This window comes from Aulostomus chinensis, chromosome 16 (assembly GCF_037954235.1).
Source record: "Aulostomus chinensis isolate RoL2024-O1b breed Wild chromosome 16, RoL_Achi_v1.0, whole genome shotgun sequence".
NCBI classification, from domain to species: Eukaryota; Metazoa; Chordata; class Actinopteri; order Syngnathiformes; family Aulostomidae; genus Aulostomus; species Aulostomus chinensis.
In genome coordinates, this window is record NC_141335.1 from 10,749,960 (window position 1) to 10,770,997 (window position 21,038).

Here is a 21,038-nt window from a genome sequence, read left to right on the forward strand (position 1 = left end):
TTGTACCGTTTTGTACACTGGCTCGGTGTACTGAGATGGGCGTCTCTTAATCTGTAGATTCCAAAACACAGCATGTTGTATGTCTTCAAAGCTTTACAGAATAAATCTCCGTAGCAGCCACCGTCCTGGTGAACAACAGAACAAAAACATTAAGTTAGCCTGATAGTAGAGCTCAACTGTGCTAGTAAAAGGATTCGTTGTACTGCAAGTTTTTACGTACTGGATGCTATTTATACCATAAAACCGTAAAAAACAAGGTGAAAATGACATCAACTTCCTTGGTAGTGTTCATTCTTCTCTCTAAAGCCCTCCACCTCCACCACGGCATACATTGCGTGATCACTGTTATTCACATCGGATTAAGGGCCGTGAGGAGCGGAGGCGGCTCGATGTGTGCTGCTGGGGAGTGCCAAAACTTGTCATCTCCACTTAAACATTCACTTACCCCCAAGTCGGCAAATGGGCCGTCGTAGAGGGCTAGCTGGGCGACGCGACACCTGTCTCTGTTGGCCAGTGTCTGCGGCGTGCTATAGCCTCCTCGGAGAGCGTTTTCTTCAGCCAGCAGAGCCTCAAGCTCTGGCGTTGCTCCCCCTGTGACCAGCGTCCGAATCAGCGTCAGGATGTTATCATTGAAGTATGTCTGGGGAGAAGAGGTAGGGTTTAATCTGTCAGGAGATGCTATTAAGAGTCACAGGTAGCAGATGTCATAGAGACCCCAGCCACGTCTTCACACTGGACTGACTTAGACGGGAGGAGACAACAACACACACTCACACCGCCTTGTCTAGTTTCAGTACAGACCATCAGGTGTATTGTTACTCTGGATTATAACCGTTTTCACTGTTCAGTGTTGTCATTCAGATGACAGCAAAAACATTTTGTGGGAAGAGCTATTGTTGGTCAGATTTTCTAAAAATCCACAGCCCAAGGGGAGTTACATCCTAACGAAGGAAACATGTCGACTCTTTTCATCTGTTCAACAAAAAAACACTCAAATAAAATCCAACAGACACACACTGTGCAGGGGTGCGAGGGCCCAATTATTTAATTAGAGCACAAAGTTTGCTTCAGTGAAGGTTTACTCTCAAGTTATTTATGGATTATCGTCCCGCTTTTCTCCAAAAGGCATCTTCCCTCCGACTGAAAATATTGTTTGAAGTTCCGCAGTCCTGTTCCCGTTCTTTTGTTTTGAATTGTATCACTTTTACCGCAAATTATAAAATCAAAGTCTGATGTATAATAATTTGGATGGTTCAAGCCCAAATTAGCTATAGGAGTGAGGAAATAAGCTTGAAGAATTAAGGTGATTTGGTTGTTAATAGGCTCTCTTTTTTTGTCAAATGGGAGCTAGACAGCATCAACTACACAGAAATGCAGGCTCAGCCCTTGAAATACAGCAGCTGAGCCTCAATAGGACTCCACTCTCCCTTCTGAAACAACAATTTGACTGCACTCTGTGGGTGTCAGCTTCTCTTGTCCTTCAAGCTGATCAGGACCTGCTTTTGCCGCATGTGAAGACAGTTGATGTCACTAGGCAGTGAGGCCAGAGTGGCAGCTCCTCTCCCTGGGCCCCTGACAGGCCTGCAGAGCCTCATGATGGATGAGCACTGTCCATTAGCCGGCTTCACCTCTGACCAGCGCCAGACTGCAGCTGACGCCTGCTTCTTTAACTCCCCGCCCAGCCAAGCTCAGCACAGCGCTGTTCTCTAACACCTCACTCGCCACAAGAGCTGCTGGAATTAAGTCATCACAGCAGCAACAGGAAAAATACAGTCGGTCAGGAGAGGGAAAGGGAGGTGTAGAAGTGGAGTTCTGTTTTCCGAGCGCTGACATTGTCAAAAGATGTATTTGTTGTGTACGGTTGTGTTAGCCGGTACGCTAATATTCAACATGTCATTAGAAGATCTGATAAGATTGCAAATCAGGGCTCTTTCATGTCAGTGCAACATTCACTGACATTGGTTGACTCGGAATGCCATGAAGTTGCAATTCATGAATAACTGAAAATATGAAAGATATGTGATAATCTATTAAACAGGTTTTGGAAAATCCTTCCATCCTATGTTTTCAACAGTGTGTCCAAAACTCACTGCGCTCATCAGGGAGTCGAGTACACTGACAGCGAAGGCGGTGCCGCAGGCGAAGGGCTGTGTGAGGTACAGCTCTGTGTCGGGGTCGTCATCGTCGTCTTGGTCCAGGAACTGAACATTTGAGTCGTTCACTGGGAGAGTGGAAACACGGCCGAGTTAGAGATTGATGTGGTGACGATGAATAAGAGACACACCCGCATGCACACACACACGCATGCGCACACGCACACCCACACACACACACACACACACACAAGAGATCAGAAGTATTGAATGATTTGATCCTTGTATGTTTTAAAGTTACAGGTTTGTTAGTATGGAGGGTTTGAGCTGTGAATATCATATAATGCCACAGGCACATTATATTTTGTTTTTTGCAGATTTACAGTGGAATTATCTGTAGCCATACGATTCAACACTTTACATCACCTTATTTGTTCTACGGAGCCCAGGAGCGGCCATACAGAGGGAACGTTTTTGTGGCCACAAAACATAAATTGTTCCACAGTTTGATTAATTTGTGGCCACAAGATTAAAAACAAATGGGCTTTTTTGTGGCCACAAGATGTAGCTTGTTCTTACAATTTGGTTAATTTGTAACACAAGATGTACCTTACAACACAATTTGATTAACCTGTGGACAAGAGATATTGCATTCAGAGGCTGTGATTAATTGGCTTCGTCAAGATACGACCTGTTACCAAAATTTGATTAATTTTTGGCCAAAAAACACAAGATTATGTGTTTCTATGCAATTGATTAAATTAATTAATCAAAGCGAGGGGACAGCTTATATCAACATAATCTTTTCTCCCTTCATTGCCACTCCGGGTTTCCATAATCTCCAAATAATTAACCGATGATTGATTGGCTCTAAAAATACTGTACATGAAAAAACACACACGCACACACACACACACAATAAAGGGTTAAGCTGACATTTAATACAGTATCTTTCTGCCCAACCCTGTTTGGAAGATAAAACTTTTCGTTTTAAATTTTCAATATTAAATCACATGCATGGTGCATTCCACAAATGTAAACATACCATAATTTATATGAAAATATATGATGCATTCACTCTGATAACCATTGTAGAAGTCCCAAAATGATGAATCAACCTTGTATCTTTTAAGTACTCAGTAACCACTGTACTGCATATTGACCTTTTCCAAAGAGTACACACACTTTTGTTGTATAACACACAAACAGATAAGAGCCTGTGTAAAACAAAATTGAATATATATGATAACTTCACTCATACCTTCATAACATCAGGTAATATTAGTGAGACTTCAAAAATGGCTACTAAAACATTCGGAAGTCCATGCACTTACAAGTAAAAGTACATGCTATGGTTTATTCTAATAGTATGTTGTTGATGAGTGTGTTTGTCACATCATCACCTTTGTATGTGTGTGTGGTTATGTAATATATATATATACATATACATATATGTATATGTATATATTTTAAATATATATATATATATACATATACATATGTGTAAAATATATACATATATATGTAATATATATACATATACACACATATATACATGCATATATATACATATAAACATATATATATACATATAAACATATATATATATATATATATATATATATATATATATATATATATATATATATATATATATATATACACTCACATACACATATGTACACACACCTCAAATATATATTTACCTGTGCCCTGAAAGTCAATTTAATGATAACCAAACATTTGATCTCAAAACTGAAATAAGAACATTTTGTTGCTCATATATATGGCACACTTGGCCGAATATAAATAAAATTATATATATATATAGATATATATATACCGCTGCCAAGTACTTTCAATAGTTGCTGTATTGTTCTGAAGTATTCAAGCAACAGTGGGCAGTGAAGAGTTTAAGAACCAGCCGTGCTTGGAAAAAAAAGCAGCATATAAGTTTTTTTGTTTGCCCCCCCAACCCGCCACATCAGTACTTCAGAGATATGGTCTGAGGGATGGAAAAAAAACGAAGAAACTGGAAAAATAAATTTAAAAAAATAAAAGCAGTTTAAAAGATAGTTTGATCTAGAGGTTGTTTTTTTTTTTGTTGTTGTTGTTTTTGAAATCTGATTTCTTCCCAGGCTTCCTGTGTGCTGTGAAACAAAAATGTCAGTCAAAGAGACAAGGGGCTGATGCAAACAGGCCTGGGCCAAAGTGTGTGTGTGTGTGTGTGTGTGTGTGTGTGTGTGTGTGTGTGTGTGTGTGTGTGTGTGTGTGTGTGTTAGGGAGGGGGGCTGGATGCATATGTGTGTGTGTGTGAGTGTGTTTGCGTGTGTGTAAGAGGAGGTGGAGTGGGGGGGGCAGGAGGCGTGTTGCTATGAAAACAGCCACAAGGACAGACTGAGCATGATCAAAGGCCTAGTGATGCTCTGCAAACTGGAAGAAAAAATAAAAGAGAAAAAAAAACAAGAAAAAAAATCATTAAAAAAGGGGCCAAAACAAGACAGTCAATTCCAACCAGAAGGAAGAATAAAAATGTGTTCAAAGTGAAGCCATGGGAGCAGCGAGGGCCTTGACTGCAGCGAGATAAATCAAGACAAGCTGATGAGGAGGAGCAGGGCGGCGGAACGAAGGCGCGAACGGCAGCAGAGGACAAAGGCTCGGCTTACCCAGCTCTGTTATCATTTGTATGTTGGTTCCACTTTTTTTTTCCTGACTGAGTGAAACCAATGGCAGCAGTTTGCCAGGTTTATCTAACGGTGGTGAGGCAGCGCAGAGAGAGGAGAAATTGTGTCGTTATTGCAAACAGTTTGAAAGACTGCAAATAAAGGCATTTTTGTTTGTCTCGGACCACTTGTGTCACCTCGAAAATGACTCGTTCATGCTCGTCCGGTATATAAAAGTGAAGTATCTGAATTAAAGTCGCAGCTGCTGAGGAGCTAAACTACAACAACAAGACATTATTGCATGCTAAAAAAGGATAAACAAGGTCTTATCCATAAACACACCTACTTTACACGCCACAAAATGGATCATACAACTCAAGGTTTTTGTTTGTTTTAATGTTTAATCTCCTGCTGGCTCTGAAAACTACAGTATATGACAATGTAATTACAGTATATGATTCCAGAGAGACACGCAGTCACTTAAGCTTTCTCTGAAGGACAATGTTATCACGACTGGTGTTGCTGTAGCTGTGAAATGCTGAGGCACTTGAGTGGACTGCATCCAGGTCCTCCAACATGACTAGTTTTGATGATTACATATGCGACCAGCAGTCTAATGGGAGAGCCGCTCTGCAGGTAATGGCTGGCCCGGTTACAAGTAACATTAGGTAGCTCCTTTCTCTTTCTGGCCTTTTCTTAGCTGGTCTCATGCTCCATTGCTCCCTAATTGGGTCAGGGGAGACAGAGTAGCCAGTCTCTGGTGCTTTAGAAGGCCCCTCAGAGATCTGAAAGTTTCATGAGTCCCCCCCGCCACCAGTGGGAATACAGCCACTGCCATTGTTATTAATAAATGGACCCATTTTGCAAACTAGGCAGTTTTTTTCCACCAGCTTTTCACTCTATTTCCTCTTTTCTCTCTCTCTCTTTCTCTCTCTCTCTCACCCTCTCCATCAGAGTTTTTCTTCTGCATTAGTGGACAGTCGGTGTAGCAATAGTCCTAAAATGCCTATCCTTAAGAGCGCACTCACACAATGTGATCTATACTACGCAAAAGCCTGTTATGTCCCCAAAAGTCTGGTTTGGTTGACCAGTGTCAGCGGCGCCCTGGAGGAGAAGGGCTTTCATACGGTACACTTGCAAGAAACACGGACAGTGGTGGGGTGTGTTTTGGCTGTACAAACAGCGGGCGAGCAACCCCTGTTAGATGAAGCATAAATTGTCCATATTTAACGGCAACATAACAATTGTTGCAACAAGAGCATGAGAATACTTCTATGCGTTCTTTTTCTTCAGCCATTTGTTCTCTCGTTGTCTGTTATACAAAGTAGCAAATCTACAGTTTGGACGGCACACGGCAGTGGATTTTTATTCACATCTTGCTCACAAGATCTGTAGAATTCCCAAGCAAATATAAAAAAAAAGGGGGGGGGGGGGCTAGCTAACCAGTCCAGGTGTGAGTGTGCTCCTCCAAGTTGTAGTACTTTGTCCTCACAGCAAAGATACCAGCCAGTCCCAAAAGCTAATACACGAGACAAAAGCCTGCAAATAATTTACAAATGAACTTGAATTGTGGATCTGCTGACAACATGGACAAAAATTCCACATTCCCGAGTCTGTTTGACCTTGAATGAATTGGAATTTTGGTTAGCAGCATGATGCTCACAGATTTGATAATATGTCTGTGCTTCTGTTTGCAAATGAGCAATGAGTTGAGGTGACTGGGTAAGAGGGTGTGACAGTTGCATCCGAGGTGCGTAGGGACTTAGATTTACCTAGTTCTGTGATGATGGGGATGTTGGATCCGGTGGTGACGGAAGCCTGACGCACAAAGCCATGTACTGGACTGCTGTCTGGAGATGACCTGTCCATTCCAGGAGGCGTGAAACCTGAACACCACAGGAACATACCAGCAGCAAATCACATAAGTGTTTCTATCACAGGAAGCGTGCATATCAGTACCATTATACATAGTGCATGTCAGCTCGCTCAGCAGGAAGTTGTTTATGTGCGCGTCTTTGTAAAGTGGTAAAAAAGAAGAAGGAGGAGGACGACGAGTATAAGTGAACAAGGCACCTGCCTAAAAAGTGCACTATGGATACTGTGCTTTTAGGGGTCAGCCAGGACATATTTAGCATTCACATCCCTCCATCAACGGGTAGGCATAAATTTTATATGTTGTTCAGTTTGTTACAATAAAATTGGTGAAGTGGATACGGAAAACCTTTTATCGGAAATGGCGCGGCTCCGAACTATGAAATACAAGTGCAAGTGACAAGAGGATGAATTCACATGACTTCACATTTTTGCATTTCCTCAAAGTGACAAGTAAACACCTTAAATCTGTAATGCTGTATGCATAATGCATCAACTGTGTTTTGACATCCATCATTTAGTGCTGACTACAGCAAAATGCCAGCGTATGGAGCCACCACCAAGGAAATTTAAAATATATTCAGGTCACAAAGTTTTTAAAGGATTGTAAATTCTCGATGGGTGCGTGCATGTGTGTGCCGTTCCTGTCAGGAAAACTCAATGAGCTGCTTACATTACAAAAGAGATCTTCCAGCCCTTTGCAGCAGAAAACACACCAAATAGTTGCGTATACAATCGGAAGCGCGCACCGAATTGAAGCAGAGATAATCATAAGTCTTGTTAGAGCAATTATTGAACTTGGAAACAGCAAGGATTTGACAGTCAGTCAACCAGAGAGCACAGGCATCACTTTGACCGAGTCCATAAAGGATGATGTTCACCTCTCTGGAGAGTGACACCACGGTTTTGAATACTGCCTCAATACACTGCTTTTATTGTCTCCCGGTGAACACTGTAGAAGACTGTACACAGCCGTAGAGAAACAGTTTCCATTCAATGCAGAGAGCGGAATACACGAGGCCCGCTGCTGATGTGCTTTCACGACCTGTTACAGCTCAAAATTTGTGATGTGAGCTCAAAACAGAGCGCGACATGTTGTTCCAAGACAAAACCAGAGAACTGTAAAACCAGCAGAGCTAAAATATTGCTGATCACCCTCATTCTCTGACAGTGAGAAACTCAAATCTGTGACATTATATCCCTTCATATAATTCCAAGATCGCTAAACTGGGGGTATAAACAGTTACAGTATCCTCTCAAAATCCTCCATCACAAAAACAGTGTTTTATGATTTACACACTCCCTGTCTTCCTCTGATTGGCTCTGACCCCAATCCATTTCACTCCACATACCTACAGGTATCAAGTCTAGATAGTCAGAGGCTGAGTAGGGCCAGGTAAGGGTCCTCTGAGGATGCACCAAAGTATAACATGCAGCCCCTTGGCACCAAATATGTTGCCTAAATTTCTTAAATATGGAGCAATACATCAGCTGAAGACAGCACCCCGATCATCTGCTCCAGGTCCTCCATTATTATGTCTCACAGAGCTAGCCTAAATGTTAACTGGGCTAGCCTAGCCACGGGTAGTGCTAGCACCATCTGTGGTGGTAGACGGGGTAAACAGCAGGAGCCTAGAGGTTTCAGGGGGGACAGGACTCATTAATTTTGGAAACCATTGATATAATTGAACCTTAACCTTGGGCAATCAATAAATGATTTTGCTTTTTTGCTTTTTTAATTCAAGAAATTCAAAATTAGGACTTACTTTGTGGAAAAAAAGCCACTCTTGAAACAGATAAACAATAAATAAACTAGAGACCACTACGTGATGAGATCAACCTGACCATTTAAATGCTACCTTTATCTGTTATCAGATATCTGTTTTTGAAAATGACCTCTGGATTATTTTGGCTCTTCTTCATCAGTCTGTACTGTAATATATTGGAAACAAACTCCTAATTTACAGACTCCTCATGTCTCCCCTTCTGGCTGCAACCTCGTCTGTTCCAGCGTACAATAGACAAGTGAGATCTGGTTTACATACCCCCTCATCCCTGTAGCCCCCCGGGCACAGCTCTGCTCTGTGGCTGACTACATGCTACAGCAGCCGTGAGAAGCTCTCCCCCAGGAAAGCGCATGTTTTCATTTGCACCTTGTTGTTTTAAATTCCAGTCTGAATGGGAGCATTGCTGGGAGGAAGGAATCCCCAAAGCGTTACCTACCATACACAGGCAGTGTGTCTGGGTATGTCTGGGTATGTGTGTGTGTGTACATGATTGCATGACACTGTGGTGTGATCTCTAAAGTGAAGTATTTTTCACTGAAATGGGTAGTTGATGTAAGACCCAATTATTGATGACAATAGACTCCATCCATCCACCATGCAAGTGAATATAGGCTAGCAGGTTTCCATATTGAGGTGGCGTTCTGTGAATACAGCTCCCCAGAGCAAGCGTGCTCTCAGATTTACCCCCTGCTTATTGTTCCTCAGTGGCATGGCTATTGACAGCCCATCACTCACTCAAGGCTGGAGAAATAACAGCATTGGCATTCTCCTAAAACATGTGGAAGTGCTCTGCACTAAAAAATAATGGCCTCTTGGACCTTCAGCTTTGATTTGTATTTACAGTCACTGTGGAGGCACTAAATAGTACTGAGCTCAAGGCGTGTCACGGCTTTCAGGCTAATCATAAACGGAGGATTACCTGTTTGTGGATGTGTGCACATAGATGTGTGTGTGTGAGTGTGTGTGAGTGTGTGTGTGTGTGTGTGTGTGTGTGCGCGCGCGTGCGTGTGTGTCTCACTGTTTTGTTGTGACTAATGAGGAGCAGCTGAAATGGTGGGCCCGGTGATTTGAACTAGCTGCTTAATGATGATGAGGCCTGATGGGACGGCGGGATCATGTGTTTGTCTGCAAACATCAACAATCTGTTCCCGACGATATGCCAGACACCAGATCAGGGCGAACGACATCAAATGACACAGGCATGTTGATTACATCATTAAAACGTATTATCAAGGAGGGTTAGCAGCATGTAATTACCAGGGACAAGAGTGAAATCATCAGAAAATTATGTGGGCTAAGCACTCTTCAAAGGTTTGATGAAGCAATCAACACAATGTTTTGTGTGCACACATCTCAAGTCAGTACACAGATGAAACAAGTATTTAGAGCACTTAGCGAACTGTGCTTGACATTCTATATTAATGCGGCTCCCCAATCTCTCTCTCTCTCTCCCCCCTTCCTGCCACAACCCGTCCCCTTTGGGCAGCCAAGTGTCTAAAAGGAAACTCCTTACCTTGGGAATTAGCCTGTAAGACCCCGATGCTGTCATCAAACTGCATAGACTTGATGTTGAGTGATGCCAAGATGCATTCCTTATCCTGCAGTGAGGCATCTTCGATATTGTTCTGATTGGCTGACAGTATTACGCACATGTCGCAGAGGTTGATGTTGACAGCCCTTAAATCTGCCCGACTTAATGGTGTACCCTTCAGGGTGAGGAGAACAGAGAAGGAAGACAGAGGGAGAGAAAGCACAGAACAGACAGACGTGGGAGAGAAAAACAAATTTAAGAAGTGAGCAGAGTAGAGCTTTGGGAAATTAGTTAACAAGTTTTGAAGCGATGACATTCTACTGATGTAACTGGGCACTGGAGAACCAGAGCCACAGACTTATCTAAAGGCTAGCCTGCGCTGAGGGCTGTGTTTGAGATTCTCCTCTGATCATCAGTCAGACCAGACCTAACAAGCTCTGAGGCAGCACACCACACCATCTGTGCAGCAAACATAAACGCCATTTTAAATATGCAGGATGTGTCTGTGCTCTGGATGAGGAGGGTTAACTGTGCGCTCGTGGAGTGATCATTCAATTGAGTCGAACCCCTCGTAGGACTTCAATGTGCAAAAAAAAAAAGTCAATGCCTTGCTACTTAACTTAGTTTGTCTTCTAAGCAGTGTGCACTCACAGGTAAGATGGACACCTTGGGGAAGTTGTGTAGCGTTTCCCACTCTCTTCTCAGGTAATCCAGAGAGCCCACAAAAACAATGGGCTTCAGTTCATGGTAATGAAAGTTACTGGCTCTTAAAGGCATCACCAAGTTTCGCAGCCCCACTAAAGCGGACGTGACATCCCCAAATATACAGACCACTACATGGCCACTCAGTACCGTCATAGAGGCTTCACTCCGGGTCTGCAGGGAACAGAGGGATCAGGGAAGTGGGGAAAGAGCAGAGAGAGAGAGAGAGAGAGAGAGAGAGAGAGAGAGAGGAATAAGGGGGTGTGTAGACAGTAAAGCGTGATAGCGACAAACACATATTAACAGAATAGAAATGTGCGCTTTAAGAAAAAAACTGGGTGATGTGCAGCTTTAACAGTTCACTATAAACTGTTATAAACCCAAATGAAATAGTTTGTTAACCACTGGTTTATTTTAATATATTTACCAAATCACTGGACTTAAAAACTTCATAATTTATTTGAAAAAACACACACATTTGGTTAACCACTATTCTGTTTATAAGCAGTTTATTGGATATTCAGAAATAGGGTTTTACACAACAAAAACAAAGGGCAGCTGGCTCAATCAAGTGCCGATGAATGCAGTTTGTAAGATTTTAGGCACATTGACTATGTATGTACATTCAGACCTGAATCAGAAAGACATCAGATTCATGCAATGGTCACCTTGGTCGCACCAGCTAAAAGCGCATTTAATTTGGGCAACTCTAAGCTACTCATGGTGTGTTGGTAGAATTTAGGTGAGACTACACAGCTACGAACTGGCTCATACTTTCAGTAAGTTGTCCAATATTTTAGTACAATACATGCAGGGATACCTTTAAAACTGCTTTATTGAAAATTACAATAGAATCTGTACGAAGTACCAGATTTTTTGAGCAGTGAAATTTTGAATGAGGTAGTAATCAAACAACAATACCAATAGGGAGTGGCTTTTTCTGCAGGGGGCCGACTAACAAGGTGCACTGGAACACCTGATGAAGGTTACACCAACATAATAAAAGTGAGGGTTTTATGTTTGGGCTTCCTCAAGACCAAGAATGACAACACACTAACGAGAAGAACCAGAAAGTCAACTTCTCTTCCCAAGAATTGGCGGCGCAACAGAGTCTGATAATATTCCAAATGAAAAGAAATGTGTGTTCCATTTAAGGCGTCTCCTCTGACCAGCAGCGATGTTTGTCGGGTCATTTGCAAGATTAAGATATCCTCTTTTTCCGCAGTGACACAATAGGCAGAAAGTGACCCCCCCCCCCCCCCCACTGAACTTAGTAAATCATATTTTGCGATTCATTTAAATATGCTCCTCATTTTTTAACTCTCTGAAATTGTAAATCCTATCAGTAAGAATGAAAATAATGGAGTCAATGCCTTTCCTAATTGAGCCTCATTGATAAATCCTGATTGTATTTTTTTCCAAAAGCAAAAAAGAGGGTTTGTGCTGGTGGCCTTACTAAGTATTGGTCTTGGTCAGATGACAGCAACTACACAGCTGTGGCTTCCCTTCTACATGTTTTTTTTAAAGAAGAGATGCTTTATAAAGTTTGCTTATTGGTCTGCCGATCCTGCACAAGCAAACCTAAATCCTTACAAACTGCCTTGTTAAAACATCTGATCAAACTCATGCGTGAAGTGTCGGAACACTGTCCACAGATCCTTAGTGAGGATGAAGAGAAAACAATAAACTCACCTTGAAACAGAGAGGCAGTGAGAGAAATTTCAATAGGTATTAGTATGTGATTGGATTACTTCAAAATTGAGGGGAAACGTTTTCCTTTTTCCAGAATATACTTACTTTATTTAATCTTTTTTTCCTCTATGTATAATCCGTAATTTCTATTTCTTTAATCAAATGCAGTCGCAAAGGCTTGCTCCACTCACCAGGATGACTTTTTCGATGTCTTTTGATGGGCACCAGTGAAACATTCCAGTCGAGTCATACCTCTTCACGTTCATATCCATGTTTTCTATTTGTTCATTTCCAGGAATTAGGAGGGGGTCGTGTCTACTGTAAAAACAACAACAACAAAAACAAAACAAAACAAAGACAAATATATTCATGCGAGACTATTCAAGGAAATGGCGAAGACCTATAGACCTATTCATCCAAATGTTTTATACTCAGAAAGAACAAAGTCTCATAACTACTTCTCCTTTACGTCAAGTCATCGGGAAACTCAAAGGCCCAGGCACTCGCGGCGAAGACTGGAGTGCTACTGACTGACTGGCACGGTAGCACACGGCCAATTACGAGTTTTTACCCCCTCTCCCAGTTCCTGACGCCATGTAGTGCAAAGAGTAAAAGCGCCAACAGGCTCGCACTTTAAATATTTCAAGAATTTGCCCAATCACATTTTGCTTCCCCAAATGATGGCCATGAATGTTTCAACAGTGTGTCACAACCAAACAGGCTAATCCACAGTAGTGAGCTGCTGAGTTGTATCCAGTGTAACAGTGACCATGAAAGAGCTGCCGTCAGTTCCCGTTACGCCACCTCTCCTGTTGTTGCACTCATTCTACATGACACCTTCTCACAGTTGCTGTACATGCAATCCAGAAAATATAATCCAATACTCTGACTCAGGATACAATCTGAAAATTGAGTACTGCTTCTCAATAAACATCATCATTTACAAATCAGCCCCAAATAATGGAATTCTTGTTTAAAGCCGCACTACTCAAAATAGGGAAGTGAAGAGAGACAGACAGTAATATGGGAGAAAACATCTCAGGAATTTGACATACATCTCTCTCAGTATCACTCTCTCTATCCTCTATCAACACTGTCATTCACTGACAAGCCTTTGATGTTGCCTCTTCCTTCAGTCTGCATTTGGGTTGCATGCCATCGTCAGGAAAAGTTAAAGTAGAAAAAAAGCTGTCAATTAGCCACCCTCTCTCTCTCCACCTCTCGTTCCCCCTCTTCGCTCTATCAGTTAGTGCAGGTGATAATAACACTGACAGCATTTAGTGTTTTTACACTCAGCCTGAATCTTTCATCCACAGCCGCGTGTTGCGCCAATCAACTCCACGGAGCCCCCGTCACTTCAATCTGCTCAGATTTGCTCGCCTCCACACAGGGGCTGACTGGCGCATGCAGGCGGGCTGCTGCTCCACCTCTCGCTGCCAAGACAGCTATCTTTCACAGAGCTGTCAGCGTTGTGACTGGCAGCCTGTCACAGGCTCCACACACCCTCCTCCTCCTCCACCACCACCACCTCCTCCTCCTTCCTCTGCCGTCTCCCTTGCTCGGGTTGAACCTACCACGAGGCTCAACGAGAGCAGACAAGTCATCTGAGCCACTGTGCCACGCCCAAGGGATATCAGCTGCAGATGATACTGTGACATCTTTTGTGATTGGATGTCTGTCGTCAGTCATGACCCGTCAAAAGGGTTTGTGAGCTTGTGTTATTGCCACGGTGGCAATGCACCTCATTAGCACAGAGACGTATCAGATTGGTTATGCCAAAATTAATAACAAAGCTGTGAAAAGGTCAGATGGAAAGCAAACTGACTAGTTTACATTTTCTAAAATGTTTTATCCCCAAAAATAAGTCTTCTTAGTTTATACATTGGTAACAGCAATAACACTGTTAGCAATAAGTAAGTTAATGCTTCGTTATACGCAAGAGTAACGATTCATTAATGCTCTTTGTGACCCTTACTTTAAAGCACGGAACATGTAGCAAATAAACTATTAATCAACTGTTAAGTAATGTTAATTTACCATTATTAACAGTTAACTAAGCATTAACTAAGCATTATTAGTGTGAACTTCATGTAAAATGTTACTAATACATTTGCCAATATTCTCCCCTGTTTGCAATACAGCACGCCATTTTATCAGATGCACTTATATAGGACAAATATTTCCCTTATAATATGTCTCACTCCAGTGTCTCACCCCCTCGTCTCTTTCTTCTTCCCTTCCTCCCTCAGTATGTATTTCAAACAGAGTTGAGTTATTCCAGTGTATCACTCTGCAGTCACAAACTGGGGATGGGTGTGCTCCCCCAATCCCTCTCTGCCAGACTATGAAGGCAGCCTCTTCCTTTGAAAATTTTCCCCATCATGCAAACTGACAAAGGCATGCTTTTCAAAAGCCCACAGCCAATCTGTTGATCATTATTTATTTACAAAGGCCTTCAGGCTGCAAGTCCTGTAAAAACCATACTTGATACGTAGGCTCGCTCTCTCACTAACTCTCTGCTGTGTTTCCCCCCTCCTTGCTTGTAGAATAAAGTATCCCTAAGGCTACCTCAAACAATCACTTTTCATTGTGCATAAAATCCACCTTGTAAAGTACAACTGTTTAATATATATGGTGTTATATGTTGACAGGGACAGCTGTGAAGGGGGGGCTGTGGACTGTGATGGGTAATTTGATGTTTGCTAAGGGCGAAGACTTGGAGAAAAAAAAATAAAAAATCTACACCTATAACAGAGGACCTGTCATCCCAGTACCCAAGAGCCTGCAGAATACTGAAGCTCCCCTAAAGCAGAGAAAACTTTAACACCGCTTTGAAGCATTTTCAAAACTGAGTAAATAACTCGCAAGAATTATTATCACTCTGAGATCAAAGCGGAGATGCACACAGTACATGGCAAAAGGGGACCGTCTCCTAAGCAGAAAAGGAAGACAAAAAAAGAGGTTTTATGGTTGAATTTAGGCAAAATAAACAGGCTTTTAAACTAGCTGGAAATGTGCCAGTGTCTAGTTGTTTTTGTAGCAGTTTTACTCCCTCTGAGCAAGGGCATCTAAAATGATCCTCTGTTGCAAACTACACTGAAGGGTACAACTCTGTATTTGTCTAATGGTTTGGCAAGTATGAGGGCTTATTAAGTGCTTGTTTTGTGCAGAACTGAGGGGGAGGCCGACGAGTACACTGGACAAAATCATATACAGTAGGCATGCCAGTGCAGTAGGAGGAACACTGCCTAGGGGAAGTGTGCACGACAAACATACAAAGACTCAGTTACAATGTAAGGAAAATACACAACAGTGCAATCACACAAGAAATACAAAAGTTAAACAACCAAAAGTAAGAAATTAAATATGTATGCTGCTTTTACTCTACTTGCAGAAGACACATTTAAATACCATAGGCTTATAATTTGGTCTCACAGAGAATTGACTGCGTGACAAAAGCCACACAGCTCTCTCTTTTCCTCTTGTTAAATCACAAAAATGACGACCGTAGCACTCACTCTCATTAAGAGACAACCAGTGTAGCGATGAGTGTTCCTGTCCTGTTAGATCTCCAACACCGCGCCTTTATCCTGCCGTCCCAGCGCGCACGTCTCGGGCCGCTCTGTATTTTCCACGCTGTCATGCGGCTAACCTCGCCTTGTAGCCGGAGAAGCACAAAAACCTTCCCCCTTTTATCTTTCAAAATCAATTAAGAGCAATTTAATACCACAGGACAAGATAAAAGGAAGGTAATATTTTAATTCATATTTGATTGTGATGATACATCTCGCATATGGCCTTAAGTACCAGAAACAGTACTCACAGGGGTTCCCACAATAGAGGAGTAGCCTGAGGGCAAAGTAACCATGCAGGTCCCTCTGATTGGTTGCTGGTGTCATTAGTGTCAGCATTGTTTAAGGAGTACATGTGGACCAGACTGGAGGAGGTGACAGCTGGGACTTTAAAGCCAGAGGAGTTTTCAAACGGCTCCTCTCAGCCTCTTTTCATGACAGAAATATTATTTCAGCTCTGTCATTAACAGCTGACAACATGCCATCCTAAACAGCCAGTCGAACGGGGCACTTCTCCTCTCTCTTTTTCGCACAGAGTTTCTTATCTCCTTCTTCTGCCACCCCTAATTTGCCCCCCCCCCCAACCATTCAAACTTCCCCCATCAGCGGCATCCGCCTCTGAAGTATCTCTCACACGCATCGCTCCATCCCGTCCCACCTCCCTCTCCCTCACTTCTCCGCCTGTATCTGACTTCCTCTCACTCTCGACGTGAAAACTGGAAGGAGAATAAAATCAATGTCTCTTACCTCATCATTTTGGGAGAGCAGTTGGGCGAGTTTCGCATTCCTCCATTGCGCTGCTTTTTTTTGGGCGAGAGAGTTGATGGATGCTCATCTTCGACTGCAAACACATGCACAGAATGTCAGAATAGAGACAAGACAGGCTGGGGAAGTGAGCTGGGCCTGACATGAACAACAACAAAAAAAGGCAACAATCAATCAATCATCGCAAACAAAAAAAATAAATAAATAAAACTCAACAGAAGAAAAAGGAAAATTAATAATTCAGTGTCAAATTGACATGTAGAGAAAGCATTAGTAATGGACAAAGGTAAATCTGAAAAAATGAAGAAAAAGGCAGGAGAAAACCTCGGAGAAAAACCAAATTATGACCTGGAAATGTCACAGGAGGCACGCGTCCCTTATGACCTCACTAAGGCGCTTTGACAGAGGGCTTCGGTTCCTGCTTTTGTTAGGTTACATGTGCAGGTGGTTGGACCTCTAGCAGTCTGCATCAGAGTGACCATTAATTGCCATGAGATGGTACGGACTGTCATTGTCAGTGGGGCACGGGCAAAAGCAATGACAATGAGATAAATAGAGGTTATGGAGATGGATCTTGGGTGGGTGGTTTTGAGATTTATTTATTATTTTTTAACCTATCTGAACCCCAACCCAATCCAGTTCTAGCTAAAGCGTAGAATGGCTCTTCTACTGGTCTAACTCCATGCCAAGAGAACACTTAGCACACATGTAATAGAATTAGTTGGCTATGCATATCAAAAGCTAGTAAAGGCACATAAACCCTCCAGTAGAAGAAGGTCAGAACTCGCTTTAAAACGTGGATAAATTAATCAAAAATAAAAGCTGTATGTAAGATGAAAAACTGTATTTTTTTTTGTTTGACACTCGCACCAAGCTGAGCCGCAGCCAGATTATTTTGATGAAAGAAAAAAGAAGAAAAAAAAATGTTCAGACTTTTGCCTACATTCCCAGACAGAGAGGACAAGAAAGAGCAGCCAGAGTGAGGCAAAGGCCCAACTGTCTGAAGATTTCAGTCAAGCTAACACTAGTCTGATCTTCACTACTGTCTGTGAGTTTCAAGAGCTTTCAGACAGGCACCCAGATACTCTTATCCACTCCGCACTCTCCCAGCGCAAATGCCAAGTGCACTGTCACTTCAAACCCTTATTAGTCCTTTGGTTAGAAATCAATAACACAGCATGATATTAGAGCAAATCAATGTGCACCTAGCAAGCCGTGACTATTGCAAGCATGTTAAATTTCATTATTGTCTGAGCACCCGTTCTACACTGTCACCTAATTCTGCTAATGAAAGACACCAAATGTTACTTTGCCTTCTAATAAAATGTCTTTCTCTGACATTTCCTTTATGCAATTCGGCATTTAGAACAGCAACTATCACAAGCACTTTTCCACTTTACAAAGAGTTCTCTTTCTAATGTATCTTTAAAAAAAAAAAAAACACCTCTGAAAATATACTGTTTGACAGACTCCTGCAGAATTAATTCAATTTGTGAGCAGTAAAAGCATCACATGTCATTTACACCTATAATATCAGAATTAAATGCCTTCCAGCCACTGTGTAAAATAATTTTTTTTACTGTATATGGAGAAAAATGTTTGTTCAAACTGTATTTCAGCTCCCAAAGTCTTCTCTGAGCTCACAGCTCCTCAGTTTGATAGCAGTCACTGCAATATTAGGCAAATCCGTGCAAAGCGACAGGGGCAACAGCCACTCCAGAGGAGTGAACCGTCATGCAGCAAACAACACAAATGAAGGGACGGTACAGGCGGGGTACTGACTGATGCATCCCGCTAAGGGGGCAACCTACAGTGCCTACTGTGACTGAGCAGCATGGCATTACTGGGGTGGTAGCGGTATTTCACCGGCAGACTGCGGGCCCGGTTCAGCCGACTCTCAGCCAGGGATCTGCCCACCGTGTCTCCTGGCCCTGAGATACTGAGGCGCAGTTGTGAAGGGTGAGCCCCGGGCCCCGGCCCCACGGGAAGCAGGCTTCCTTTACGGTTATTAACAAGGGGGATGTTGATTGTGTCTGGCTTGGCCAGGGGGTCCTGGTGGGGGTGCAGCGTGTTGGGAAGGAATGCATTTGAGGTGATGGAGGTGGAGGTGCAGCCAGTTGTTTTAACTGATCGCTTTTGTAAAGATGGTCTAACTTCATCCATTACTGTCAAACAATGGAGAATACAAAGTATGAGAAAGCCTGAATTAATGCTCATAAATCAGTTAGTAATTAATATACAAAAATGTCATATCTTTTTCCTCTCTATTTAATCAATTATGAACTGATATTTCAATAGAGATCACAACCTGATGGATTAAAAAAAAAGAATTTAAATTACGTGATGAGGCCCATGTAAAGAATCAACCACTTGCCTCTGAAATTTTTCATTTCACTTTTGATCAGATGTGTTCAAACAGCCAAAATAATAATTACAAAAACATTCGTGCCATAAAAGAAATAATAATAAAACTCGTTTTGAAGCTTCATTTGTATTTAATGTCCCTTATCATCTTTGCCTTTGCTGTAACCAAAGTGTTCACAGCGGCATTTACTTTTGCATTTGTGACAAACATGAATTAATCAGAAGCCACTTGCTTTCACTGCTCACTTGTGCTACACTTTCTGGTAGAACAAAGCAGAGACACGGCTTGGCTGAAACCAGTCAAATCTGATCACATCTTGTGTCACTTCAAACATTATCCGTAGTGCATTTCAACAAATATAATAATATACCTAATAATTTATCATACTCTTGTCATTAGACATGTAAGGGGTTCATTTTGAATTAAAAATAGAGTGGAATTCTAGACCCAAAAATGCCGTAATCCTTTTATCTAACAGTAAGTTTACATGCTGGTTTATACTAAAACTTTCATAAAAATCTTTGTATTTCCTGTGACAACCTGCTGAGTCTAATATGAGAATAAATACTCTAGGTTCACCCATTCCCACCAAACACACTCACACAATCTGACTAAGGCTGCATAGTCAACCCGTATGTTTGTGTGTTTTTGAAGGGGTCATGGCTCTCTACAGGAAGACAAGAAAAGGAGATGAGTCAAATATCTGGTTATAAAGTCGACTGGGAGAGGCGGAGCCCTTTTCCTCCCTTTGGTAGAAGGGTGGTTGGTTGGTGCTTTGGAGGACAGAGCATGCTTGGGTGGCCTCGGGCGATAAACAGACGTTTATCCCAGCCGTCAGCTGCCTTCTTGATTTACAGGGCGCCACCGATAGCTCCTGGATTCATCTGGCCCTTGTCAAACACGTGCAACGTTAGAGAGTGCTCACCCACCCTGGCAGGTCCACTGTGCTTTCTGAATAACCCAGACGGCAACTGTCCCTTCTTGAAATGCTAATCACATGACAGTACTGTCCTGCATGCAAGCCTTATCAGATCGCAGTGACCCAACGTAAACTGGATGGAGAGGCAGAGGAATAACAACTGAAAATGTTTACTTTTGCATGTGAGCTGAGCTGGCTTTGCCTTTACTGTTTTTGCTGCATGAGCAAGCTTTTGTCTTCATCTGCATTGCAACTGCATGAAATAGCTTTTTAAGCCATGCATTGTCGTGTTGTTCCAGTTAAATGTTAAAAACAAAACTGATATTATGATTATAGCAGTTTCTTTTTTTAAGTTTGCTGAAGAGGCAGACAGTATTTCAAAGAGGAAAACAAAAATGCCTTCAGCATCAATATGTTTATAAGACCAAATAAAAGACATTTATAAATATATAAAATGCTGTAGGTGACAAAGAGCATTTCAAAAACTAAAATTTATTCTTAACCAGTAGTAAGAATTAATTTACCAAAGTATTACCTAAATTGCAATCAGCTTTGAATCGAACGCCAGCCTCTTTTTGACTTCCACTGTTCCCTGGTGTTGTAGCGCCATCTGCTGCTACATGCAGCACAATACAAAAACAATAGTTCATGGAACTACATGGTATTATGTCAAACACAAGATAACGTCTTATAAATTAACCACGAAATCTTAACTCTGGGAGTTTTACTGCAAATATATAATCTACTGTAAACATATTTTTAAATTATGTAATCTGCATTAAACATTGGTTATGCTAGGGGTTCTCTTTCTTCGTATAAAAGAATCATAGATAAGAGAGCTAGAGTAAAACATCATTTCTGATCATGTTACATGTGAGGGGTCTGCAGTCTAAACACAGAGCTGGAGCAGAATGGAGAAGGACAGAGAAACACACTTACGTGATCTGACATATCCATTATACTTATATTTGGCTGAGGAGAATGCAAAGACAAGTGGCATGTCACACAGAGGGAGAAAGGATGCAATGAAACAGACACATTAGGAAATAGACACATCAACAAAAGGGTGTTTGAAAA

The 21,038-nt window shown here is 41.9% G+C and overlaps 1 protein-coding gene across 10 annotated transcripts in view; it reads right to left on the reverse strand.

Moving 5' to 3' along the window:
- The window catches only part of kcnma1a (potassium large conductance calcium-activated channel, subfamily M, alpha member 1a), a 158,811-nt gene that overhangs the window by 5,987 nt on the left and 131,786 nt on the right, over window positions 1–21,038 (reverse strand). For 3 of the 10 annotated variants that reach the window (XM_086180554.1, XM_086180560.1, XM_086180552.1), the window contains exons 19-27: window positions 16,660–16,753; window positions 12,532–12,658; window positions 10,598–10,822; window positions 9,929–10,121; window positions 6,529–6,642; window positions 4,760–4,843; window positions 2,091–2,221; window positions 446–640; window positions 7–125 (exon numbers count right to left, since the gene is read on the reverse strand). In XM_086180554.1, coding sequence (XP_086036680.1) covers window positions 7–125; window positions 446–640; window positions 2,091–2,221; window positions 4,760–4,843; window positions 6,529–6,642; window positions 9,929–10,121; window positions 10,598–10,822; window positions 12,532–12,658; window positions 16,660–16,753 — 1,282 coding nt within the window. Of the gene's footprint in view, window positions 1–6; window positions 126–445; window positions 641–2,090; window positions 2,222–4,759; window positions 4,844–6,528; window positions 6,643–9,928; window positions 10,122–10,597; window positions 10,823–12,531; window positions 12,659–16,659; window positions 16,754–18,488; window positions 18,843–20,496; window positions 20,578–20,900; window positions 20,934–21,038 lie in introns of all 10 variants that reach the window. The other 7 variants (XM_086180558.1, XM_086180562.1, XM_086180557.1 and 4 more) reach the window with 4 other exon arrangements.